Source organism: Parathielavia appendiculata (assembly GCF_033297405.1).
Source record: "Parathielavia appendiculata strain CBS 731.68 unplaced genomic scaffold N657scaffold_5, whole genome shotgun sequence".
Lineage (NCBI taxonomy): Eukaryota > Fungi > Ascomycota > Sordariomycetes > Sordariales > Chaetomiaceae > Parathielavia > Parathielavia appendiculata.
In genome coordinates this window covers 953,020-978,682 of record NW_026944224.1, presented here as the reverse complement: position 1 = coordinate 978,682, position 25,663 = coordinate 953,020, and the positions used below count along the sequence as shown (strand labels likewise).

Genomic DNA, 25,663 nt, shown 5'->3' with positions numbered 1-25,663 from the left:
GCAAGCCTACACAGTACGGTGTTGTGACGCAACTATCGCCGAGTTGCCAGCTCTACTGTACGGCGCAAGGCGAGGTCAGTATTTTGCATGTTCCCGACCCAAAACAACGTTTGGTAGCCTAGACATGTGAAAGAGCTGCCCAGGATCCGAGACCATTGATTATCGAGGAGATATGTAAGGGGAAGCATTGTACATTCGGATGTTGTTCCATGATCAAAGGGGATCCGCCAGAAATATCCCGCCAGTGTTAACTTCTTGGAACAGCCCTTCTAAAATATGACACAGAGAGCATCCAGCAACGCTAGCGCCTTCCTGAAGTATACTACAAACATCTTGATCAACGCCACAGCACACTATTCCCCCGGTCTTGTGCTACCGCTTCCTCGTATCCTTGCCTTTCTTAGACTTGCTCCTCTTCTTATCTTTCGGTAGATCCAGCGGCGTGTCCTTCAGCAGCAGCCCCATGAGCTGCAGCATGTAATCATCAATCGTCTTCATGCGCCCTCCAAAGGCGTTGTACTCAACCTCCTCTCGCTGCTCCGCAACCTCATCCTCCGCCGACTCGGCGAACAACCCCAGCCCGGACCTTCCTACCGCCGAGACCGGCTCTGTCGTCCCCTCCCTCGGCGTGCCCTGCCGCACGCTCGACACGCCCGACGCACCGCCAGAGGGAGGCTGCTGCTCGAGGAAGTCGGCATCGTCCTGCTGAATTTCCTTCTCCGCCACCCGCGCGGCAGCCACATCCTCCTTGTCCTCGGCCTGTTCCAGTACGCGCCCCGCGCTGCGTGGGTTGCTGCTCTCGACGCCGCCCAGGACGCGATCCATGGCGGCATTGGCCGCCACATCGTCCTCGTTGGCGAGCACCTCGCCGTTGGTGCCAATGACGTCGCGCACTGAGAGCTTGTTGAAATAATCGGTGGTGAACTCACCCTCCTGGATGACGACGTCGTCGAGCATCTGCTTCTGACTAGCCTTGCGGAGAATGTTTGCCTCGATGGTATGCTCGCTGACGAGGCGGTAGATGTGCACGTCGCGCGTCTGCCCGATGCGGTGGCACCGGTCCTGGCACTGCTTGTCCATGGCCGGGTTCCAATCCTGGTCGTAGAAGATGACCGTGTCGGCGCCCGTGAGGTTGATGCCGAGGCCGCCCGATCGCGTCGACAGGATGAAGCAGAGGATGCGCGGGTCGTGGTTGAAGCGGTCTGTCAGGATCTGCCGCTGCTCGACCTTGGTCGCACCGTCGAGCCGGAGGTACTTGTGACCGTGGATGTTGAGAAACTGCTCGAGAATGTCGAGCACCTTGGTCATCTGCGTGAAGATTAAGGCGCGATGGCCGCCCGCCTGGAGTCGTCGGAGAAGCTTGTCGAGGGCCTGCAGCTTTCCGCAGTCGTACTGGAGGAGCCGCTTGTCGGGGAACTGGATCGTCAGCCGCATGCGCGCCTCGTGCCACGGATCCGGCGGCCGCTCCTTCGGCATGTACGGCGCGTACTTGACAGGTGCCGACAGCGTCAGGTCTGCCTCCTCGAACGCTTGGATTCCCTTGGCACCAAGTAACAACCTATTCATATCTCCGGCTACGACGGCCGGGGTGACGCAGGCAAACTTGCTGATAGTGGTCTCCATCGAGTCAGCGCGCTGTTGGAGTGTCGGGATGGCGTTATGCAACAGATAGGAATCTTCCTCGAACCAACTCATGATCTTCTGAGGAACCTTAGGCCGCTGTTTGTAGGGACGAAGGTGGGTATCAAGCGTCAGGAGCTCGACGAGCCGTTTACCATAGATTGGCCGCTGCTGGCGGCGGAGCGCGTTGAGGTAGACGCAGTGCTGCAGCTCCTCAAAGCGACCCCACCGCGCGGCACTTTCCAGGTACACCAGGTTGGACTTGACGGAAGCGGGATCCAATGTGTAGTATGCGTTGTTGGCGCGCGTTTTTTGCGCCTCCCTGAGGTCGAGGAGGATGCGGTGCGTGCTCAGCTGGGATATACGGTCGGCGTCTGTGCTGGACATACCCTCGTACTGCGTGGGGATCATATTGAGGAAGCTGAGGCTGACAACCTCCATGGGCTGGGCGGCCAAGAGCTTCTTTCGGACGAGCTGCTCGTCCATCTCAAAATCCGCGGCAACCGACCGTTCCATACGGAACGAGGTCATGATGGGCCGGTCAACGAAGAGGTCGGGATGGTTGCACACCTTGCGGAGCTGCATCAGGCAGTTGATGATAGACATGTAGTTGCCCGAGGTTAGGGTCGCGCGAGTATCCGCACGGGAGAGGAACCCATCGTACAGCTCTCGTTGGCGTTTGGAAAGCCGGCAGAACTCGACGTGCTCGTACTTAGCTGGCATCTGCTTCTCCACGTCTGCCTTCAGACGACGGAGCAGGTATGGCCGGAGAACCTTGTGCAGCTTGGAGATGATGGCGCGCGCTTCATCGTCGAGATGTTCCCGGCCGCTCTCGAGAATCTGCGATTCTGGCCTGGAGAACCAGTTGTGGAATTCCTTAAGGTCAACGAAGCCGCCTTCGCCGTTTTCGGGCGGGGCCAGGAAATACAGCAGCGACCATAACTCCGTAAGATTGTTCTGAAGGGGTGTGCCGGTGAGGAGCAGGCGAGAGTGTGTGTTAAAGCCCAGCAGGGTCTGCCATCGCTGTGACTTGAAGTTCTTGATGTTGTGCGCCTCGTCGAGGATCATGTAATGCCAGCGTCGCCGTCGGAAGACCTGTTGATCCTGCAGAACCATCTGGTATGAGGTGATGCACACGTTCCAAACGTCATCGTTGGTCCACCCTTGGCGTTTCCGCTTACGCTCCTCCTGGTTACCGTAGTATGTGAGGATCTTGAACCCCGGACACCACTTTTTGAACTCCATCTCCCAGTTCAGCATAACACTGGTCGGCACGATAACGAGGTGAGGGCCCCAAACTTCGTGGTGGCAGGCAAGGTGCGCCAACAGGGCGATAGTCTGGATTGTTTTGCCCAAACCCATTTCGTCGGCGAGGATGCCGTTCGTGTTGTTGGCATACAGCGCAGCGAGCCAGTCGAGTCCGAGGTGCTGATACTCACGGAGTGTGCCTCGCAGGAGGAACGGTATCTCCGTTCGTGGAGCCGCCGGCTGGGGCGACGTCGACCTGCTGTCAGCCTTGGGCGCATGAAGTAGGGAGGTCGAGGTGGGCGTCTCGACGTCGGTGGGTTTGGTGTCGTCGGATGCCCGCGGCGACTGGCTCAGGGATGGGCTCTGAACGGTTGTGATCGGCTCAGTCTCTGGGCTACGGTGGTGTATTGCTGGAATTAGAGTCGGCTCGCCCTCAGTCGGTTGTCCGGGCGACGGGGGATCGGTCATGGGAATATCCTCCACTGGCTCCTGTTCAGTATGCGAGGTTCCCTCGCTGCCGTCCACAAACGATGTCGATACACCATTGGCTGTGGTGTCAGCCGCGGGAGGAGACTGCCTGGGCGACCCTTGGCCTGACTGCGCCAGTGATGCAGGGGGTGGCGGTTTGCCTTTGATTCCTGTCACATCAGTGTGTTCCACAGGCTCGGCAGCTGCATGCTCGCCCGTCCCTTGTGGGCCATCTTCAGTGTTGTCCGCTGTAGCTCCAGGCTCCGAATTGGCGTCTGCGTCGGCCATGTCCACATCTCCTTGTGCCCCTATCTCTGTGGCAGCCTCGGCATTGAGTTTCTTCAGCTCAGACTTCCCAAAGAACAGCCCAAGAAGCCCAGAAGGCTCATCTCCAGATTCCTCTTCGCTGCCCTCCTCATCGTCCTCCTCTAATTCGTCTTCGGAGGACCCAAGGTCATCATCCATGTCAATCGACTCATCGCTCGTGTCGTCGTCAGCCGGGGCGGGAGTTGCATTGCCGTTCGCTGCCGTCTCAGAGCCCTTCTTGCCTGCGGAGTCAACATCCAGCGCAGGTAGATTAGCGTACTTCTCTCGCAACTGCTCCTGTGTAAGCCCTTCATCAGACATGGTTGACTCCTTATCTTCCTCGTCGTCCGTCGAGGACATGTTATCCTCGTCGTCGTCGTCGTCGTCGTCGTCGTCGTCCTCATCCTCTGCAGACATGTCCTCGGAACCCTCAGAGTCGCCATTCAGGGCATCGTCGTCCCTGGAAAGCATGTCCTCAACGTCCGACTCCTCATCGGTGAGCTCCTCGGTGTCGAAACGTGCTTGTCTTGCTTGAAGTTTTGCCTCGGAAAGGTTAACGGCCTTGTTAAGCGCCGCTTTTACCCGCCGCTGCTCTTCCGCCTCCCAGTCTGCCAACCGACGCCGGTTCACCTCTGCCTTGACGTTTTCCCAGGTGCCCGAGAGGGCCTTGTTAACTTGCCGCCATCTTGCCTTGCTCAGTTCAATCTCCTCAAGCTTGATCTCTTCCGCAGACTTCGGCTGCGGGTTTCGCCGTCTCCACTCAGCCTCGCAGGCAATCGCAAGTCGTTTGGCGGTGGCTCGGTGGCGCTGCTGCTCGAGAAGCATCAACTTCCTGAAGTTGGACATTGCCTTTGTGAGATGGTCAAGGTGCGCCCACTGCCTCGGAGGTTCCTCCTCGGCTTCGGGCTGGAAGACAGAGCACTTCTCCTCGGCGAGCAACCCCCCAGGCTCAACCTCCTTCTCGACCCGCAAGATAAGCTGAGCATCTTCTTTGATCGTCTCGTCTGTGAACCGCGGGCCGTCTTCGGACGACGCGAATAGGCCCCCTTCCTCAACTGGTATGTCTGCGGCGCGCTCAAGGAACAGTTCAAATGTTGGCCCGAGCTTCGGTCGCAGGTTGGCCTGCTCGCGATGCACAAGGGGTATCGATGTCAACGGCGGTCTGACCCGTAACTTGATCCGGGATGTGGTGCGCGTGCCGCCTGGGCTCTCGTCGATGTCATCATCAGCTCGAAGATTGCGCGTGGAGCGGCGCGTGCCAAGGGATTGCTTCAGAGGCGTGGCGACTCGTCTGGGTGACGGAGACCGGCGTTGACTGCGGGCGTTCAACTTCAAATCATGTGCTACGGGCTTTCGCGTGGGAGGCTTGCTGGCTGGTTGCTTGGGTGGCACCGTTTTGCTCGAGGATACCGCACGCTTGGCGGACGCACTGCCGGGGGTTGAGGCAGGGTGACCATTCTTAGAAGCAGCGCGATTCCTGGGCGGACTGGCCTGCTGGCTGTGCAATACCCGCCTGGTGATGCGCTTGTCGCCAGGCTGTAGCTCGAGGGGCACAGCGTTAATACGCCCCGACTTTCGTCGACCGTCCTCGGCGATGAAGGTCGTCGGCCCATCGGCTTCGGCCTTCTTCCATGGTGGCGATTCAGGTTTCGGCTTGCGGACCGTGTTGTTTGGCGTTGTGTCGCGCACTCGACGTCGTTTCGCAGGGGGGCCGTCGTCTAGACTCGTGGCATCACGCGGATTGCGGATGCCGTTGCTTTGTGGGGTCTCGACCGGCTGCTCCGCGGGCTTCTCGGAAACTGTTCCATGGCTGTCGTATCCGTTAATGTCCTGAGATGTATTTTCAAGCTCTTGTTTAACGGAATTAGTGGGCTCAGGATCCGCCGTTGATGGCGATTGCTCGTGGTGCGGACCATTGTCGCTGGAAGCTGCAGGCGGGACGTGTGTTGGGCTGGGCGACGCGGTCTCTGTCATAGTAACAACCGGACCTGCGAGACAGAGACGGCCGAAATCTCAGCGAATCTGGCATCTGGCGGGACGAAAATAAGGTCAGACGAATGCTGGCGTCTCAAGGTATCTCTTATCAAAGTTTGAGCATGACCACGACTCTGTGAGGCTGGCTGCGGCGCGATCTGTGAGGAAAATGCTTGTCGTCAGCAAATCTTTGCCAACCGCAAAAAACTCACCCCATCGCTAATCTGAAGGCGAATCCCGCGTCCCGGCAGAGCCAACCCTCGCCAAGACTTTGAACTGTTGCCTTAGGCAGATACTCAATCAAAGCAAGTGGGACCGAGCAGCCAATCATTCCGTGGCTGATTGGGCGACCAAACACCTCAAACCTCCAAGCTACCAGTTGCACCTCAATCGACATCAACATTCCTGCGCCCGACAGATTGGCATTGCGGCATCACCAACGCCAAGGCATGCTCTGTGTGTTTGGATATGCGACCTAGAGCTAACGCGGCAGCAGATGCTATCCCGTCGGATTGTGCGGGTGTCGCCTTTCCGAGCGGCTGCCCTCCCCGCAACCGCGCGACGACTCCCCTTGATCCAGCAACGAACATTCCTCCCCGAGTCCATGGTCGGCAGGAGCAAGATTGAAGAAAAATACCCCGACTCGGACTACCCGACGCTCACGCCTGAGGAGGACCCGGAGATGGTGCGTTGAATTGAGGGACAGCATAGCTAACCGGGGCTGACAATTTTGCGCAGAACGGCGGCTACATCAACCCTCCGCGCATCAAGCGCCAGTTCCGCGATCCCCATGCCGACTGGTGGGATAAGCAGGAGCGGAGAAACTTTGGCGAGCCGGTACACGAAGACCACGATATCCTGGGCATGTTCTCGCCGTGGGAGTACACCTGGATCACGCCAGGCAAGGGCCTGTTTCAGATTGGCTGCTTCATCGCCGTCTTCCTCAGCGTGTGCTACGGCGTAAAGTTGACGTACCCGGACAGGGTCAGCTACCCTCGCGAGTTTGAGGGCGGCCTGGAGAGAGAGCTGGGCGGAGCGGGCGGCGTCAGGGCAAGTCGAAGCCCCGGCCATTGTGGGAGCAAATTGCTAACCGTGCAGTTCAGGCGAGGATGGAGGGCGATGAGGACCCGTAAATTCTATTGTGGAAGACTCGGAGGCTGCGTGTATTTGAGTAGCAAAGCTAACATGTCAATCATGTCATTTTTGTCACCGTGTTTGACGGCACAGTGTCCCACAGCTTTGGACGCTCCTGTATGTGAATGATCTTGCCTGGGCTCCAAGTTTAGGGAACAAGGAACAGAAGAAAGCCAGGCAGCGGTCCTGCCTCTTGGTTGCTTCTAGCTTCCACAGCTGATATTTGTTATGCATACTAGGTTCAACTTCAAAACTGTTCTGCAAAGTAGGTTGCGCCCAGCAAGCGCAAACGAGGCTTTTCTAGCATTCAAGTCACCAAACTGGAAATTTGAATGAAAATGGTCAAAGTGAGTGGCGAGTCTCCCGCGTACCTCAACTTCCATCTGACCAGACAAACTCCCAGTTTTCACTACAGTCCTCGGCAGTACCAACGGAGCACACGGCGATCTCCACGCAGTTGCTAAAGATCGCCGCCAAGTAGGTTGTTAATCTGCTTGAACCGCGCTTACCGTCTACCACAACTTTCACACCTCTCTCCCGTCGACCGGGATCCATCCCAGTTTCTAGACCAAGGCTCCCACCGCAAATGACAGGCACCAACCGATCTTGGCCAATGTCTCTCGCGTTAGCAACTTCGATCAGCGTTCTATCGGAACCGAGATGAGCCAGCAACGCATGTGAAGGCGTTTGAGATCAGTCAAAAGGCAGGAGCGGGCCACCCTGTCCTGTTATCGACGTCAGGCTGCTCAACTGCCACCCAGTAACTCCCTCATTGCCCTGCATGCAATCCACCGAAGCGGAGGTCGCCTTACCTCTTCTAGCGTCTTTTGGAATCGTCGCCAACCTCGTCGCACCCAACGGTATTTTGGTTTTCCTTTCTTGATTGATGTTCCGTGTTGCCCTTCCTTTTGCTTACTCCCCTCTCCACTCTCTTGTGCAGCTCTCCATCTTCATTCAGCAATTCTTAGCATTGTCGTCCAGTTCAGCACCGCCATCTCCCATCAGCGCTATCCGAAAGGATGCGGTACGACGACTGGGACGTCATCCTCTTCCCCACCGGTCGCGACGCCAAGATACCCTTCAAGGAGTTCAAGGTTGCCTGCCATGTCGTGCCGGACCTAGAGCTGGCCCATATCCACGGCCCCGTTGGCATACCCGTCATGACATGCTTCGTGCCGAGCCTGCCCCCAGGTGCCGGGTTCCAGATCTCGCTCCACTGCTGGCGAAGGCCGGAACTCAGCCAATTCACGCGTACCTACAGCAAGCACACGGACCTTATCAAGTTTGAGACGCGCGTTCTGATCGATGGCCGACTGGTTGCGTGCGTTCATTGTGCTTGAACCGAGGCCGATGCGTACGCTGACGCGTCTTCTAGGTCCACCATTCTTGACCGCGACGTCAACGGGCCCCATTTGATCACCACCACCTGCGGTTTGTCCCTGACGTCCCCACCGCATTGTTCGGACGAGGCTGACCCGCCCCGGTAGAGTTCACCAAAACAGGCGAGCTCGATCGTCTCCGGTTCCCACACTTTCGCCGCGAACTTCTCTTCCAGAACCACTGGAGACCGGGCGATGAAATCGGCCGCATCAAGATCATCATTACTGAAGGGTTTCCGCGGGACTCTCTCTCGGCCCCGATCGAGCGAGTCAAGAACATCGTGGCCTTCTCCTTCCAGCATGCTCCGTTGGGTGGGTGTCTGCCCACCAATATGTCAAGTTCTTCGCTAACAGCCTGGACAGAGATTCTCGAGAACAATGGCATCGCGTGGCCAAACCAGTCCATGTGGCAATGCTCGCCCTTCAACTCGGTGATGCCCGTACCGACGTATCATCTAGAAGAAGGTCCGAGTTCACACACGCATTCCCCTGGCAAGAAGTCGCAGCCCCTGAGGAACATCAAGAACCAGAGCTTCCCGGCTCCAATCATGACCAACATGGCCTTCCAGCCCCAAGTAGACAGCGACTTGCTCGGCAACGCAGCTTCGCAGATAGGGTATTTTGATTCAAGCAGTTTCGGATCCGGCAGTGCGACGCCGTGCTCTGACCCTTTTATGGACGCGGCGTATCTTGATTGGGCAAACTCTCTGACGAACGACCAGCTGAGCGACTCATGGGACGGACAAACAATGTATCCTGCGAGCGCACGGAGCCAGCGGCAAAACACGTCCGACACTATCATGCCGGATTACATTCCGCCACACCCGTCGGATCCCATGCATGTATCAGGACCCAGCTTGGACGACGAGCCGATGACACTGAAGGTCCCAACGAACACACCCACTAGAGCGATCGCGGAGGAGAGCCAGGACAAGTACCCCAGCGTGCCCGAGCCAAAGGGTCTACCCCCTCACTTCACCTCGTCTCTCGCGCGGTCGCTCCTCAACCAGCCTTTTCCGCTTCCTGTCCATCACCACCACACGGGTGGCCCGGCGGCGGAGGTTAAGCCCACCAATCATAACCAGCATGCAATTTCTACTCAGAGCAACAACTTCTTGCACGCAACAGGTCATACCAACACCACCGTAGCCCACAAAGCCTCCCAGCCCAAGTTTAGTGACGGCGCTGGCGAAGTTCCCGGTCCCGTCCTAGCGTCTTCGGAGCCCGCTTGTGGCGAGTTTGGATCCATGATTGCGAGCCTTGGATGCAACAATAGCGACTCCTCGTTGGCAACACCCACCAGCTCCGGCCAGGAGGGGCTGAACGCTGGCAGCGGCCGGAACGGCGGAGGCAAGGGAGGCGGCAGCGGCTGCGGGAACACGGCCACAAAACGCCCGCGGAACTTTACACCGGCATCGGTCAGGGCCATCGACCAGGAGGATGAGCCGCGCCGGATGAGTCCATACGTGCGAGATGCTGGGTTTGGTGTAACTGATCTCCTTGGCGACGTCGGCGCTTGAGCATTCTTACGATGCTGCCTGGCATCCACCGTCCAAGGTATTCTGGACCTTTTCGTAAGGTATTGAACATGGTGTATGGGGTGAGTTGTTAGGGGCATGGCTAGGTCTTTTTGTCGAGCATCGTTCTTGGCTCTCACTTGCCATCCAGTCGGGCTTCTCGACGCATTGTGTAGCGCAACAAAAGTTTTCTTACCTTGTTGCGTTGACTGTCTCATACGAGGGCTCTATGCGCATGTAGTGTATAAAATGAGTCTAAGAGTAGCTGCTAATAAGGACTCAACATTGTACTTCGCGTACGCCGGTGTCGCTTGTTGAGTACAGCCACAGCAGACGGAGGAGGGTGGTGGGTCTGTCTCTCATGTCCTTCAAGGCATACCACCCGATCCAAATGCAATTTGGAAGCTCTTTTTGGTGATGGAGGTTGTTGTTGGTGTTCGGTGGATTCTTAGAGCAAGTTAGAATTCGGTCCTGGCCGGGCTTGGCCGGCCGTGTCCGGGATTCTACGGAAGCTCAAGTTTGACGGGGATGACGTATGTTTGACCCACTGGGCTAGCGAAGGTGGGTGGGGAGGGGTGTCTTTGTTCTTCTACGTTCACCTGAAAGAGTCTTCATCCACCACAATCCGGAGCGAGAGCAACGAAAGATGCAATCGCATTGTGTTGGCGGGCTGGATTTTCAGCGGCGGATACTGGGTGTAGATCTGGGATGGTAGACGCTTGCAGAAGATCGACGTCAAGGATTGGTAAAGGCGGCTTGGCAGGGCTGACGGATTGGGTTCGAAAATCATCTTCAAGTTGTAAACCGTAATTATCTCAGTGCTCAGAACAGTGTGTCGGGCCTGCCCAATCTAGCTAGTTCAATCCAGCACCCCACAACCTACAGTTTGAACCATGGATTTTATGGATGAATATGGCGGCCCTCGACTGGTCTAAGTGGAAGTTTGAAGCAAGAGGCAGTCAAGTAAAGTGGGGTTCCAAGAGTCTGTTACCATCCATCCTGAATCCCCAACCACTCAAATTACCCAGCGCTGGTACTTCTGACTTAACAAATCATAACTTAATATACAAAAATCCAGGTAAAACCTAGTTGTACATCTTGCAGCCCTGATTCCAATTGCTAATACTTAGTGTACCAACCCCTAGCTTTTTTGACTGCAGCCAGCCGACGTGGGACTGAATCAATCAGACGGTCGATGTCAGCCTGATCAATCGCCCACCAACACTCTTGGAGAACACGCGTAAACTCAGCTACATCCAGCTGGTTTTTCTTCAATTCCCATGTATCAGGGTATTGAGCTTTGACTTTCCGCTTCAACAGAACCCAAACATGCTCAATTGGGTTAAGACCCGGACTGTGGGCTGGCCAGTCTTCCAAGACCTCAATTGCATGGTTGAGGAGCCACTCTGTTGATGACTTGGACCTGTGAATCTTTGCATTGTCTTGCTGGAAATGCCTTGTCACATCATATACTGGCAAGAAACCTTTTCTCAGAGCCTCTTGGTGGCTCCAAGAACTGTAGCCACCCTTCTGGGGAGGTGTGTAGTCACGCTCCATGACGACGAGGTCAGTCCTTCCACCCTGCCAGATGCCATCCCATACCATGATAGATATGTTGGCCTTGACATGATTTTGGAGATTGACAAAGTCTGGCTTCCACTTCTGCGAAGGTAGCCGAAAGACCCATGCAGTTGGACTACTCGTGTTGTTTTGGCAAGAGGATTCGTCGCTGAACAAAGTCTAGCAATAATTATGTTAGAAAATACTTTAACGAGGAGAAACCATCAACCAACTTACACGAAGGAGATCTTCGATATTTTCCAACGCATAACATGCAAAGGCATACCGGTCCTTTGCCACCTCGATCGTAAGTGGTATTCGCTTCAATGCTCTCCATTTTCGGTAGTTGTGTTCGCGGAGAGCACGACGGACTGTCGAGCTTGACACCTTTCGGTCTAGGACCTTTAGGAGCTGTTGGCGTGTGAGCCGGGCGTTGCGCTTGGCCAACTGGACAATATACCGCTTATCCCGTCGAGTAAGAACTTGGGGCCGGCCGCTCCTTGGCTTGGAATCGAAGGATGTGGTAGCTGTAAAGTGTTGAACAGTCTTGGACACAGCGACATGCGACACGCCGAACGCGGCTGCCACGGTGCGTTGGCTAACCCCAGCTGCCACCGCACCGCAAATGGCTGCACGTGCAGCAGGGCTCAATTCCTCGTGTTTCTTGCGACCAGCCGTCAAGATGCGGCCCAAATCGGTCAAATTGAGTGCCATATGGGGAAGTTGTGGTGGTGTGAAAGTTCGAGGATGATAGTGGACGCGTCGAGGAGACGCGTAAAGTGGGTGGGGTGGTAACAGACTTTTGGAACCCCACTGTAACAACGACCACAATTTGCGCCGAGAGTGAGATGTTCACCAAAACAACGTCAAAATCGCGTATCGCAAGTTGCATTCGAATCGCTAGATCGCGCTTTTCCTAGACAATCTAGTTAGATAGCCGAAGATCACAGCTCTCCACCCTCGTTAGGCGCGTAGTCGCAAATCACAGCCCTGAAATACGGCCGCCGACTACCTTTCTCCTGCATATGGCATATTATTGACTAGCTGGCCTCCATCATCGTCTAGTCTACCGCTTACGATGTCTCTCGGCCGGTCCCTCCTTCAAGCCTAGTTCGATCCTCTCGCGTAGGCGGCTTAGCTAAGTCCACTTTCAACCACTGAAAGCTACAGCAAGTACCTACGCTTGATCTAACTACGGCAAGTGGGTCGCGGAGAATAGTATAGGCGAAGTCAACTGGAGCGGATTGAAAGTATAGTACGGAAGTTGGAGGGGGGTCGTCGATTGATTTACAGTCTGTTACTTAACTTTTTCGACCGCCTCGCTCCGATGTTTCTTTAATGCAATTCCATTAATACAACAAAAAAAGCACCATTAGATGCGTAAGTTTGAGGTTATCGCCCACGTATTTTTATCTTTCGAGTACGACGTGGTGGTGTTGAGCGATTTGCAAGTGTTTGAGGGCTCTTTTCTGGATTTGTATGGCAGACTGTTACTTGACTTAGCTGCGCACCTGACTTTCCTCTCAGACCTTTTTCAAAGGCGTCTTGAACAAAAGGTGGGCCGAGATATCAAAAGGATTAGCGCGACGGTAATGTATCGCAGGTTGTATGGCAATCCGTCCCGACAGTCCCACACACCAAAACGCCGAAGGGAAAAATGTCTGAGCACTGAGATAACCGTTTTCGTACCTCTCCCCTTTTGCTTATCGCCTTGTCGTTGTCCATCTCAACACGATTCCGGACCCGCCGAAGCCGAGACCACGCGTACTGTGTGAAGATGAAATGATTGCCGGGCGACGGCCGAGGATACTGGTGGCCGTGGCACTCGTGTGCCCTCGTCACGATCCACGATCGCGACACGCTCTCCGAGATACGTTGCGAGTACGTGTCGCCCGCCAAAGCGCTAACACATTCGGAGACAACAGGGCAACTAGACTCAGAAGCACACAAGCTGCCATGGGCCGACTCGTTCCGCGCCCACCTCAAGGCAGTGACGCGCCTCAAGGGCATCACCATGGCCGAAGCGAAGGCGGGATGCCATTGGCCCGGGGGCCTCTACGTCAACTTCCAGTTCGTTCTAGACACCGAGTGGGTTGCCACCGAGCGGTCCGACGAGGAACTTGCGGTGCGCCGCAAGCTGTGGCAAGAATATGTTGAGGGGCAAATGATTCCTTGGGAAAGGTGAAGGACAAGTTTGGTGGAAGAGGCGTGGTTGTTGTCGCCGGCAACAAAGACACGGTGATGCGCCTCAAGTGGTGCTCAGGAGGCTCGTCAAGCTGTAGTGGAACATTCCGGTCGAGTTCACTACTTTGACGACGAGATGTCCCCGGAGATGAAAAAATTCGCGGGCATGCACACACGATCTCGTTCAACAACCTCTCCGACCCTCACGCCAACATCATCCACGTCAAGAAGGACCGGTTCAACAACTTCCAGCTCAAGTCGGCGGCGCTCGTCAAACTAAGTTCGCCGAGCCGATGCTGCTCAACTCGGACAACATCCCCGTGCTGGACCCGGCGACGCTGTACGACTCGCGCATCTACCGGGACTACCACACCGTCTTCTGGCCCGACATCGCGCGCTGGTGGCCGCAGAACCCGGCGTGGACCATCACCAATACGCCGTGCCGCATGGACGAGAACGAGCAGGAGAGCGGGCAGCTGATGGTGGGCAAGCGGCGCTACTGGTATCACCTGCAGCTCGCCGCGTGGCTCAAAAACAAACAGGGCGAATACTACGACAAGTTCCTGCTGGGCGACAAGGACATGTTCTCGTTCGCGTGGCATGCGCTCAAGACGGACTTTGGCCTGCCCCGCAAGTGGCTTACGAGCGTCGGCACCCGCAACGACGGGTTTTACTGTGGTCACACGTTCGCGCAGCACCACCCAGACGACCGTCGCATCGCCTTCATGCACGGCGGGCTGACCAAGATCGCCGCACTCCGGTGATGCAGTGGAACAAGGAGAATGGCGGATACTACCGCAATTTCAATCGTGTCCCATCGGACGAAGACCCGTGCGTCAGTGTGCACGTCGACATCATCTCTGACCCGACTGATTACATGCCTAACCGCCCGGGAGGCCTCCCGGTGGCCATGTGTACGGAGATGAGAGATGTCAAGGCCGGGAACTTCAGCGAGCTGCTTCCGGATTTTGAAAGTGAATTTACCGAACTGGGAGGATACTATACGCTGTAGAAACTTAAGGACGCGAAGGACAAGGCGGGGAAGGCCAAGACCGGTGCAGCGGCATGGAGCTGTACAACTCAAGCCTGGTTGTTTGTTAGCCTGGAACTTAGGTATTTACACCTCATCTTCTCTCATTTTCACCTTCTTGTAACTATTCTTTCTTCTCCACTTCCTCTTCGTGTTCCTCTTCGTCTCTGCCTTTCTCTTCCCTCTTCTCTAACTCTTGTCTTTTACCTTCTTTCGTTTCCTCTGTATCTTTCTTTTCTCGTTTCCTTACTTCCTTTCCATCTTTCTATGTCTAGTGCTTACCATATAATCCACGCTAACGAACAAACCAGGACCGGATTGGATTCCCGGTGGTCATAATGTTGTTCGCAATTGCTGGGAAAGTTGTTCCTATAATGTCCAATTCGTCAGCTCAAGGGGCCCGTCAAGGTACGAGCTACTCGCCCTCCTGTTTCTTGCCGTGCAGCAGGACGTTACATCGAGAGGGAGTTCATGTGGGATACACGACGCGATTGGACGCCGGAGATAACGGAGCCAGCTCCGACTTCACACCGTCACCCGAGCTTGTCCCCGTTCAGGTGGGGCCGGATACCAGCTCCTCGGGTCGGGGATCGACAACCGACGCCCCGGGCACGACATTGGCGTAGCAAAGTCTGATAGACGAGTAACTTACGGAATACGGATAGATTCGGACTGCCAGCAAGAAAATCGTGACTGGAGATAAGCGGCTGCAATCCGGACGCAGCGACAGGTCTAGCTGCCAAGCCACCATGGAAGGAGCCGGAGCGCTGCGCGGAGCATTCTCAAACGGGCAGATTATTGGGGCCGTGTCCGAGAACCGAGAAAACGACCCGCGTTGCGGATGCCCGCCAAGACCCGAATTCTTTTTTTTTAGTTATCCGACGTTGAACGGATTGAAGACGACAATTTCATGGGAACTAGCTTTTCGTTGAGAGAAGTGTTTTACTTTGCTTTCCGGCTGGCCTGGGCCGGTCCTCAGCGTTTCAGTCCAAGAAGGTTCATGGCACTCCTCGAGCGTACGGCTCATTAGCCGTTCTCAATATGGCGACACAAAACTCCATCCATATCTGGATATGTACATGTACTTGTACCGAACGTCAATCAGCGCTCGGCTGAACACTCCTTTGGGAAGCTGATGACTCAGTGACTCGGCACGAAATTGGGCCGCCGGCGCATTACCGTGTCGTCCCTGGGCCCCAACGGCCAAGCTAGGGATGCCGAGCGCCCACGGAAGCAATTTCACTGGACGCCACAGGCAAGGAGTCTTCACGACTGCGGACGTTGGAACGCCCCGACGCCCATGCCAGATTTGACAGCCGATGTTAAAGAACCCCGAGTTCTCTAAACTATCCCACCCACGTCATGGGGGACTGCAATCCTTGATCTTCGCTTATATCCTTCTTAATACCTTGTGCCCCAGGCCATTGCCAGTGCCTCAGTCTGCATTCTTCATGTGCAGCCTGGCCGAGTAACAATCTTTGGATCAGACCAATTCGCAACCGCCCATCCACCAACGGTACACGACTCCTTTAACAAAACATCCACACAACAGCTGGACCCATGCAGAAGCCAGGCCCATCCGCCTCTGACTTGGAGGTGCCTACTCTGGCTCCCAGCAGGGCTAGCGTCACAGACGACGGCAAGGGCTCGACCGCCGCTGAACAGACCGACGTCGAGATGGTCTCCTCCAACCCGGCCGAGACTGCATCCCGGACGGACCATGCCGACGAGAAGCACGACGCCCTCGCCCGGCAGGCCACCGCCATATCCAATACGGGCAAGCCGCTGGGGCAAACGCCAACGCGCGAGGACGGCACCGAGTACCCCACGGGCATGAAGCTCAGTCTTATTGTGCTGGCCTTGTGTCTGAGTGTCTTCGTCATGGCGCTGGGTAAGTCACCTCTCAACTTCCGGTGTTCTTTGACACCGTGACCAGCTGACCGCCATCCAGACAACTCCATCATCGCCACAGCTATACCGAAGATAACAGACGATTTCAAGTCTCTGGCTGACGTAGGCTGGTACGCCTCCTGTATGGCCCCACCCAACCCCCACCCCTTCCGCCTATCATTCCCACTAATTCATCCCAGCGTACCTCCTCACCACGGCCGCCCTCCAGCTCCTCTTCGGTCGCTTCTACACGTTCTTCTCCATCAAATACGTCTTCCTCATTGCCATCTTCCTCTTCGAGGTCGGCTCGCTCATCTGTGGCGTCGCCCAGAACAGCGTCACCCTCATCGTGGGCCGCGCCGTCGCCGGCGTCGGCGCGGCCGGCATCTTCTCGGGCGCCCTGACCATTCTGGCCTACTCGGTCCCGCTCGCCAAGCGCCCCATCTACACGGGCGCCATCGGCAGCATGTACGGCCTCGCGAGCATCTCGGGCCCGCTCATGGGGGGGGCGTTCACGGACCGTGTCACCTGGCGCTGGTGTTTCTTTATCAACTTGCCTGTTGGCGCAGTGACCATGGTCGTCATTGCCGTGTTCTTTCCTGATCCCAAGAGGCAGACGGAGGTGCAGGGTGCAGGGGAGGCGCTGTGGGCAAGGGTCAAGCGGTTTGATCCGTTTGGTACCGTTGTCTTCATGCCGGGTATTATCAGCCTGTTGCTAGCGCTGCAGTGGGGCGGGACGACCTACGCGTGGAACAGCTGGCGGGTGATTTTGCTGTTTTGCTTCTTTGGGGTGCTGATCCTGGCGTTTGTCTACTTCCAGATTCGACAGGGGGATCTGGCCACAGTGCCGCCACGGATTGTTATGAAGCGGAGCGTGTGGTCGGCCGGGTTCTTCGTCATGTGCCTTGGCGGCGCGTTCCTTGGGGAGGTGTATTACCTACCCATCTGGTTCCAGGCGGTCAAGGACGCGAGTGCCGTGGGGTCTGGCATCATGAACTTGCCAATGCTGGTTTCGATGGTGCTGTGCTCGGTCGTGGCGGGCGCGGTGGTTACCATGTGGGGGTACTACACGCCCTTCATGATTGCCGGCGGCGCCGTATCGGCCATCGGCTACGGCCTGACCCTCCTGTTCGAGCCCGACACCAACACGGGCACCTGGATCGGGTACCAGATCATCATCGGCGCGGGCGTCGGCATCGGGTTCCAACAGCCGCTCATGGCGGTGCAGACGGTGCTCGACATAAAGGACGTGCCCACGGGAATGAGCCTCATCATCTTCCTGCAGACGCTCGGCGGCGCCCTCTTTGTGGCCGTCTCGCAGAACGTCTTCACCAACAAGCTGGTCGAGTTGGTCGGCCAGTACGTGCCGCAGATCCCCGAGCCGGCTTTCATCCTGGCCATCGGCGCCACCAGCGTCAAGGATCTGGATCTCGAGCCGGCCGTAGTGACGGTCATCAAGCTCGCGTATAACGATGCGCTGGTGCAGACCTTTATCGTCTTCACGGCGCTGTCGGCCATCAGCATCTTGGGAGCGTCGGTGGTGGAGTGGAAGAGCGTTAAGGGAAAGCCTGTTGAGGTTGGAATGGCTTAGCCGGCGCGTGCGGATGATTAATTGATTGTTTTTGATACCCTTTCGAAATTTGTACACCATTATTGTCATTGCCGCTGGAATATTCGGATAGACGGCGTTTGGAGACTGGCTCAAGGGTGTCAGAATGTAGAGGCATACCCAAAGGGAGGTTGGCGGTGTATTTGGGAGACGGCTATCGGTAGTGATTAGGAACCATCTCAGCTTCTAATGCCTTTCAAGCGATAGATCGGCTCTGGGTTGTTTATTAGCGCAGAATTCAGGTATTTACACTGCTTCATCTTCTTTCGCTTTTATGCTCTTGGTATACTTTCTTTTTCTCTTCCTCTACAGCTTTCTCTTGGTTTCATCTTCATCTTTATCTTCCTCTTCCCTGTTCTACAATTCATATTTATCTTGTAGAAGAGAATTGTCAACCTACCCGCAACCCGCTCGTTTAGGAATGGATCAAGTTCGAAGCGGCTCCTGATTCAGCATCAACGCCGGTTCGGCGGACGTCACCGGTGACACACCGAAGCTCAACCAAGATGCTGCGGAGAACCAAGGCTGGACAGGCAATGCACATGACGTTACCAGCCTTCAATGCAATTCAGGTCACTTAGTATGGCTAGTCCTCCTCCAGCTCCTCCCCCAGCTGCCACCTTAGGTTCCCTTCCACGTCCCACCTCCGGAACCACGCATCTCTCATGTTATGGACCATAACGACAACCCCTTCTCGTTCAAAATCTTGCTTCATAAAGCAAGATATTCCAGTTTGAGCTGTACTCCTCGAGACGTAGCTACTTGAGCGATCTCAACTCCGCTGACTCGTTCCATTGCTCAAGCGCTTCGAATGATGTCTCGCAAGGTGGGTCAAATAAGGTGAAGGAAGCACCCGTCAAGTTGGAGGCGAAGTGCAGGAGCAGAGAGATGAGCGGCGCAGACCGCTCTCCAATGAATGACCAGTCCAATTTCGTATTCTGTGGTATGCCTACCGACACTAGTGCATACCAGAGGAGGCTCCCAATCTCCCCGTAGGAGGTAGTCCTCACCCGTAGCAGCGATTTACCTGAGTAATCGACGGGTCGTGTTCCAACGCTGGGGTCCGCGTGGGGCTCGTTGAAGACGACTTCCCGCACCCTCGGCCGCAGGTCAGGCCGCTCCACAAGCGTGCGAACGAACAAGAAGAGGTCCGATTTCTTGTCGGCATACATAGTGCACCCACCTACGTGGCTTGCGTAGGTGGTTGAGGTAGCTTGGGCGTTTGACCTGGATTCAAGATCGTATGAAAAGGGTGCCATAGAATTCATTCACTTTCACTTTCTTACATCCACTCTTTATTTTCCACTTTCTCTTACCTGGAGGTACTCTATATCTTCATCTTCGTCTCCCTGTTTCCTTCTTCGTCCTTGTTTTCTCCATCCTTTCTATATCATCTTCCCTTGTCACTTCCTTAGTTTCCGTCACTTCCCATATTCTGTTCATGTCTGGTACCCGCCAAGCCACGCTAACGAACAAACCAGGGCCTGGATTGTACATGAGAAATGTGACCGCGACAGTGTGCTGGAAGTCGCCGGCCTAATTTGCAATACCTTCGTTTCCTGCAATCTCCAACCTTCTGGGGCAGTTGTAATCCTGCACTCTTGCTTTGTAGGCCTTCGCACACCGATTTCAGAGCATACCTTTTTGCCGTCCGCACTTAGACTTGTACCCCATCTTCCATCTTTTTTTCAGCGAATTGGAAACCAGTGGACGGTTACTTCAGTTTCCTTACCTTGATTCGCAATCAGACAACCGATCTTCCGCAACCTCATTACCGGCATCTTCACTCCAAGTAACACCAGTTCGTCAACCGTCTCGAACAACCCGGGGCTCAGAAGGAGAACGCCAAATCTCCGGCAGGACGTGGCTGTCAATGTTCTGCGTAAACGACGAGAAATGACACTGATTGGTTAACGTTGGTACGCGTTCCTCGTGATCGCGAATGCATGCACTTCTCAAGGAATATGATCTAACTTAGATTGCTCGTCAGATAACCGTGGTCAAGAATAGAGTACCTTACTGACCTACTGACGAATCCCAACCAGTTCACTGCACTGTCCGCCTCCAACCCGGGTCAGAAGGGCTTACCCCTTAGAACAAGAACTTATTATCGCAGCTACTATCGGAGACCATCTGCGCCGAGGTGACTGGTCGCCGCTCTGGGACGAACTTACCTCGACGTGCCCTGGACTCGATGACACGAATCATCGGATCTGGAGGATCATGTCTCTCGTTCCCCATTGTTACACTTTGCTCGGAACGTCGAGAGAGCATTACTTCCCGCCTTCGTGCTTAGCCAGTCCCGCTACGAATCCTCCAGAGTACTCCAACAGTGGAACGAAATCAACGCATCGCTGCAGCTGAAGTCGCTCAAGCAGGTGATTTTCAAACCGTGGTTTGCCGGAGATGGGTTGCTGCTCGATGACGCATTACAGATTCATCCGTTGATTTCAAACGTCGAGATCCTCCACTGCAACGGTTATACTAGGCTGAATCCCGGCAACCTGCTTCACCGCCTTGAATGTCGCCGATCTTGAACGAGCCACTTCAAGTTCAATTCCGGAATCTCACTGATTTGGTGGTCAAAGGCTGGGATATTAACGTCAGGAGATGGGAGAGAGCCGAGGTCAGAACGCGAAGGGACTTTTATTCTGTCCTACAGGGAATCAGTCCCAAAGCTGCACGGCTAACGGGAAAGATCCTGGACTGGCTGATGGACTCGGGGAAACTGCTGATGTACAGTCTGGCCAGGAGGCTGGAGCTGGAGCTCACGGTCTGATATCCCTCTCCTTCGAAGGCCAAGAGGCCTTCTCACTTTGTATTTGCAGGATCACACACTGATCGTTTCCTTTATTTTCGATATGGGTTTTTCACCCGGCCCACGAGGGCGCGGTTTTCCTGTATAGTAAGTTGTTGAAGCTCCGGCACGCCCCAGGGCACAGCGGTGTAGGAATAATTATATAATATTAACATCAGGAGCGTGGGTCGCCTGCTTGACGCGATAGGGCCGAGGCTCTCCAAGGTCACAATCTGGCACTATGAGCTCGAACTTCCGGATGGCATTCCTCTAGAAGAGACCCTGCCGGCACTGCAGCCATGGAAACAGACCCTCAGAGAACTGTCTTACCGAGTCAACAGTTCGGAGCCGGCCGCGCATCAACCAATTCCCGGCTCCCTCGAGCAGTTCACAGCACTCGAAGTCCAAGACGTCTACACCGTATGCTTCGAGGATTTAACGGCGACTACCCAATCAGGCGCGAGAAGTACAGATTCTCCTCGCTTCTCCCATCGTCTTTACGAAAACATAAGCTTCCGGGGTTTGCTCCCGCCACTTTCTACCAACTGAGCATGAGCAGCGTCTTGCATGGCATCCGAAGCGGGCGATTCCACGGCTTGCCAGCATCGGGATTGCCCTCCCGCGTATGGTTACGACGCCCGTTGATGCGCTGAGGATAAGTTCGGGTGTGCAGGGGGTGAGATCGTTGTGCATGAGACAACGGATGAAGACTGGGGAATATGGGACGAGCAGGGCTTTGGGGAAATGTCTCCGCTGGCATTGGAGATTGTTCTGTTACCTCAGTGAGCCTCACTCGAGGAATTGAGATTTTGACTCTGATGTAACTACAAATAGCACAACCCTGGTTTGCTTGTTGGTATAGTGCATGGCAGGCCCTTGCGAGAAAAACTCAAAAGCGGTATTGTGAGTAAGGTGATAAGAAAGTCGGAAAATAGGAAGATAGAAAGCAGGATGCTAAGGAAAAGAAAGGAGAAAAGGAAGAAAGGAAGAAAAGGAAGAAAAGGAGAGAAGTGGTATAACAGGAGAAAAAAGAAATTAGGAATTCTAACCACAGTAGTTAACTTGGTCATTGCTTTGATATGTTTTTCAGGCTGTAATGTCACAATACAGTAAGTGATACGTGAACTAAAGGCTGATTTTGTGCGATCCGCCGTAATTAGGTATTGCAGCGTTCCGGCTCTGCTGGCTTGCTGTTAAACTTTCGGAACTGACGATTTTCGTGTTCTGGGACTTCGTTCTGTCTCACCAAAACTTTAACACCACACCTACCGACCATTTGCGACTCTACAGGGAATGACCAAAGCCCAGAGCGGTCCAGCGACGGCATTGTTGATTGGATCCGTGGCGCTTTGGAGCCTATCCGCTTGACCGATTGCCAATTCGAGTTTTCATGATCAGCGATTTCTCAGTCACGACTTCCCGTCTCAGTCTGTCATTGGAGTCAATTCTCGGAACTCCTTTACTTGAACAGACTTCACCTATTCAAACGCGACCTAGAAAAGCACTCGAAAGCGGGGTTTCCATCCGTCTGACAACCTCCAACGACTGGGGGCACATGGAGCATCTCGCGGAGGCCCCAATCAGCCCAAACCAACATCGTGGGCCAGTATCAGCGTCGCCGCGGCCCAGACTGACGACCCTTGCTCTTGAGCTTATCGCCGAGATCTGCAGCCACCTTTGCTCGCATTGCCGGTCCAAGAAAGAGGCCATGCCCTATATCGACTGTCGACTCGCACGGCGTTGAAGGGGCAAAGGGCCTTGGCGAGCCTGAGCCGAACATGTCGATTCCTTCGATCCGTCGTGTAGCCAATTTTCTTCGTGGAGCGTTGAAAGGCATGATCCCCAGTGGTTCTGAAGTGAACGGGCGGATGGAGATGCGAACAAACTCCTTCATGTAACACCGTGCCGATCCTTACCCTCCAAACATTGCCGGGAAAGAGTTTGTCGAACCTGTGTGTGTTGGGCCATTGTACGCGAAAGCAAGGCATGGAATATGTAGGGCGAGCATCCTCCCAAGCAAACTAATGGTATATTGAGGCTGATGAGTACACAACCAAACCGAGATGACCTCCCCTTGTATCCTGAACGCCAGCCATGTCTAAGTTTCAATGTGCATGCAGATGCGCCGTTCCCAATGATCATCCTGAACCCCAAGGCCATATCTAAGAATATATGGGCAGAGTGATAGGTCTGCTCAACTGATTGTCCTCCCGGACCCCCACCTCTCATGACTCGAATGCAACACACCAATGACGACACCTTGTATCTCTCCCCAACCTGATCCCCGGCTTCCAAACGGGCAAAGAAGCCCCCACCGCGATGAACATGACCTTTTGTTCGCGTCGCTGCCTTATTTCGTACCGTTCAGGAGGGTGACCGTCTTGAAAGGCTCAACCGGATCCTGCTTGATCACCTGGTCCAAGCAGCCCGCGCTTGCAGCGACGAAGCCGAGGTAGGGTCTCTGCTCAAGGTCAGCTTGAATTGATCGTTCAGCAAGCTGGGGCACTCACGCTCGGGTTGACGACTTGCGACTGGTACTCGGCGTGGAATTGTGTACCTGTTGATGTCAGCATCCTCGACAAACCATGACCTGCTCGGCATTACGTACCAACAAAAAACGGATGATCCTTGAGCTCAAAGATTTCCATCCGCTCGCCTGTCTCGTCTTTGCCCACAAAGTGCAGGCCCGTCTTCTCGAGCTTCTCGACGAGCTCCGGGTTGATCTCGTACCGGTGGCGGTGCCTCTCCTCAATGACCTCGACGTCGCCATATAGTGATCGTGCCTTGGACCACTCCGAGTTCTGCTGGAAAATGGTCTTGCGCAGACCCAGGCGCATGGTGCCGCCCATGTTCTTGCGGTCGATCTCGGGCATGAAGATGACCACGCGATCCTTGGCCTGGGCGTTGAACTCCTCCGAAGTCGCCTCCGGCATGCCGCACAGATCCCGCGCAAACTGGATCGCGGCAACTTGGAAGCCGAGGCAGACGCCGAGGAAGGGTATATCGTTCTCCCTGGCCCACTTGGAAACCCGCATCATTCCCTCTGTCCCGCGGTGACCGAAACCGCCCGGCACAATGATACCAGACGCTGTGGACACATCGTGCCAGGCCTTGTGATATTTGGCTTGAGCTGCCCCGCCCCCGTTTGTCGGCTCCAAATCCTCCGAGTCAATCCACATGAGGTTGAGCTTCTTGCGAATGCGCATGGCCGAGTGCTCAAGCGCCTTGACCACGGAGAGGTAGGCGTCCTGGCATGTGACGTACTTGCCGACGAGAGCGATCTTGACCTCCTCCTGGTATGTTGGGGTGACGACCGACTTCCACAGATCCCAGAGCGATGTGCCTTGGGCAGCCATGGCGGGGGAGATGGTCAGCTTATCCAGGGCCAGCTTCGATCGGAGCTGCGGGATGAGCTTTTGCTCGCTCAGGAGGAGAGGAACTTGGTAGATGGTCGGCATGTCCCTGACGACAAGAACCTGGTCCGCCTCGATTTGGCAGTGGAGGGCGAGCTTCGCAACAGTCGACTCGGCGAGGGGTGTTTCGCAGCGGCAGGCAACAATGTCCGGGATCAGGCCGTAACTGCGGATCGACTTGACGGCGTGCTGGGTGGGCTTTGTCTTTTGCTCGCCGTGGACCGTGGGAACATAGGAGACGTGGATGTTCATGAAGTTGCCAGCACCGGCCTCGTGGCGGACTGTTATGGTCAGCCGGATCACACCTGAAGAATGGAGATCTGGACATACGCTGTGTGAGGGCCTCGATGAACGGCATCTGTCTTGTGTCAGCACCGCAAGCAGAGCATCAACTCAATGCACGTACGCTCTCAATGTCACCAATGGTGCCGCTGTTTGAAAACAAAGTCAGCGCAAGATAGGGTCCGCAGATCAAGATCAAACCTACCCAAGCTCAATGATGCAGACATCGGGCTCCTCGCCCGTCCCATCCACCGGAATCTTGGACACTCGCTTGATCCAGTCCTTGATGGAATCGGTGACATGTGGCACAATCTGGACTGTCTTGCCGAGGTAGTCTCCGCGACGCTCCTTTTCTATAACGTTGAGGTAGACCTTGCCGGTGGTGATGTTGTGCTCGCTGGTGAGGCGCACCGAGAGATACCTCTCGTAGTTTCCGAGATCGAGATCTACCTCGCCTCCTACAAAAAGTCAGATGTCTGCAAAGTGTGCCGATGTCGCCGTTCACGCACCGGAGCACAGAACAAAGCACTCGCCGTGCTCAGCGGGGGCCATTAGCCCCGCATCGACCGACACATAGGGGTCAATCTTGATGCAGCTGACGCGGAGGCCGAGGGTTTTCAGGAGCTGTATCCAATCCAGTTAGACCATGTTCAAGTACGTATGCGCTCGATCCGAAAATACGGACTAGGCCGGTCGATGAGGCAATGATGCCCTTTCCAACCCCTGCCACACGTTAGCGATGTCACCGTCGCACAACGGCGCGAAAACGATTTCAGTCAGGAGTACCTGAAATGACACCGCCGGTAACGAGAACGTAACGCATCTTATTAATCTGTCGAGTCGCGATGGCGGGCACAGAGAATCGGTTCGACAATGATAATGGCTGGCGGTGTGAAACGGGAAAATTTTGACACGCGACGCGAAGGCAGGAAAAGTTGGTGCGGGGCAAGAGGGGTCGCATGCCTTGGGACCCCTGGACGTCTTTTCTCTCGCCTTGCTGTCAGCTGCTCCACGTTCTGTTTCAGCGCTCGTGCACATCCATCTGCAGTTTGCCAACGATCACCAAGGGATCCGCGACGCGAATCGTATGCACTGCTCAGGTATAACCAAATAATATGCTAAGGGGAGCTCGGATTATCCGAATAACAAGCTGGAACTTGCAAAGCTTTATAAGTCAGTGTAGAGAAGGCGTCGCGTCCTGTCTCGGCTAGGCATCGTCGGATGAGGAGACGGTTTCCCCTAGGGATAGGAT

General features: G+C 55.2%; 8 protein-coding genes across 8 annotated transcripts; 5 read left to right on the top strand and 3 right to left on the bottom strand.

Annotated features, from left to right (window-relative positions):
- Nucleotides 1-178: 178 nt before the first annotated feature.
- N657DRAFT_644636 (uncharacterized protein) lies at nucleotides 179-5,798 on the bottom strand. Its single transcript, XM_062792797.1, has one exon. The coding sequence runs from the start codon at nucleotides 5,614-5,616 to the stop codon at nucleotides 373-375; it is 5,244 nt and encodes a 1,747-aa protein (XP_062648184.1). The 5' UTR covers nucleotides 5,617-5,798; the 3' UTR covers nucleotides 179-372.
- Nucleotides 5,799-6,011: 213 nt separating this feature from the next.
- N657DRAFT_595267 (uncharacterized protein) lies at nucleotides 6,012-7,046 on the top strand. The gene is made up of 3 exons (XM_062789972.1): nucleotides 6,012-6,063; nucleotides 6,113-6,301; nucleotides 6,355-7,046. Exons 2-3 carry the CDS (start codon nucleotides 6,113-6,115, stop codon nucleotides 6,877-6,879), a joined length of 714 nt encoding a protein of 237 aa, XP_062648183.1. The 5' UTR covers nucleotides 6,012-6,063; the 3' UTR covers nucleotides 6,880-7,046.
- Nucleotides 7,047-7,682: 636 nt separating this feature from the next.
- Nucleotides 7,683-9,903, top strand: N657DRAFT_617574 (uncharacterized protein). Its single transcript, XM_062790526.1, has 4 exons — nucleotides 7,683-8,071; nucleotides 8,126-8,181; nucleotides 8,238-8,441; nucleotides 8,493-9,903. The coding sequence occupies exons 1-4, from the start codon at nucleotides 7,770-7,772 to the stop codon at nucleotides 9,647-9,649; spliced, it is 1,719 nt and encodes a 572-aa protein (XP_062648182.1). The 5' UTR covers nucleotides 7,683-7,769; the 3' UTR covers nucleotides 9,650-9,903.
- A 1,864-nt stretch (nucleotides 9,904-11,767) lies between these two features.
- N657DRAFT_680406 (uncharacterized protein) lies at nucleotides 11,768-13,391 on the top strand (the record flags this gene model as incomplete). Its single annotated transcript, XM_062796285.1, has 2 exons — nucleotides 11,768-11,795; nucleotides 13,132-13,391. The coding sequence occupies 2 exons, from the start codon at nucleotides 11,768-11,770 to the stop codon at nucleotides 13,389-13,391; spliced, it is 288 nt and encodes a 95-aa protein (XP_062648181.1).
- A 445-nt stretch (nucleotides 13,392-13,836) lies between these two features.
- On the top strand, nucleotides 13,837-14,402 carry N657DRAFT_655653 (glycosyltransferase family 71 protein; the record flags this gene model as incomplete). Its single annotated transcript, XM_062794623.1, has 2 exons — nucleotides 13,837-14,150; nucleotides 14,231-14,402. The coding sequence occupies 2 exons, from the start codon at nucleotides 13,837-13,839 to the stop codon at nucleotides 14,400-14,402; spliced, it is 486 nt and encodes a 161-aa protein (XP_062648180.1).
- A 1,578-nt stretch (nucleotides 14,403-15,980) lies between these two features.
- Nucleotides 15,981-17,901, top strand: N657DRAFT_680404 (MFS general substrate transporter; the record flags this gene model as incomplete). Its single annotated transcript, XM_062796284.1, has 3 exons — nucleotides 15,981-16,311; nucleotides 16,372-16,452; nucleotides 16,511-17,901. The coding sequence occupies 3 exons, from the start codon at nucleotides 15,981-15,983 to the stop codon at nucleotides 17,899-17,901; spliced, it is 1,803 nt and encodes a 600-aa protein (XP_062648179.1).
- Nucleotides 17,902-18,225: 324 nt separating this feature from the next.
- N657DRAFT_633501 (uncharacterized protein) lies at nucleotides 18,226-19,091 on the bottom strand (the record flags this gene model as incomplete). The annotated part of the gene is made up of 3 exons (XM_062791216.1): nucleotides 18,226-18,271; nucleotides 18,411-18,475; nucleotides 18,873-19,091. The coding sequence occupies 3 exons, from the start codon at nucleotides 19,089-19,091 to the stop codon at nucleotides 18,226-18,228; spliced, it is 330 nt and encodes a 109-aa protein (XP_062648178.1).
- A 3,627-nt stretch (nucleotides 19,092-22,718) lies between these two features.
- N657DRAFT_644629 (CTP synthase) lies at nucleotides 22,719-25,284 on the bottom strand. Its single transcript, XM_062792796.1, has 9 exons — nucleotides 25,198-25,284; nucleotides 25,097-25,134; nucleotides 24,921-25,035; nucleotides 24,617-24,869; nucleotides 24,536-24,560; nucleotides 24,460-24,487; nucleotides 23,325-24,410; nucleotides 23,227-23,273; nucleotides 22,719-23,177 (listed from the first exon to the last, which is right to left on the bottom strand). The coding sequence occupies exons 1-9, from the start codon at nucleotides 25,232-25,234 to the stop codon at nucleotides 23,067-23,069; spliced, it is 1,740 nt and encodes a 579-aa protein (XP_062648177.1). The 5' UTR covers nucleotides 25,235-25,284; the 3' UTR covers nucleotides 22,719-23,066.
- Nucleotides 25,285-25,663: the final 379 nt, after the last annotated feature.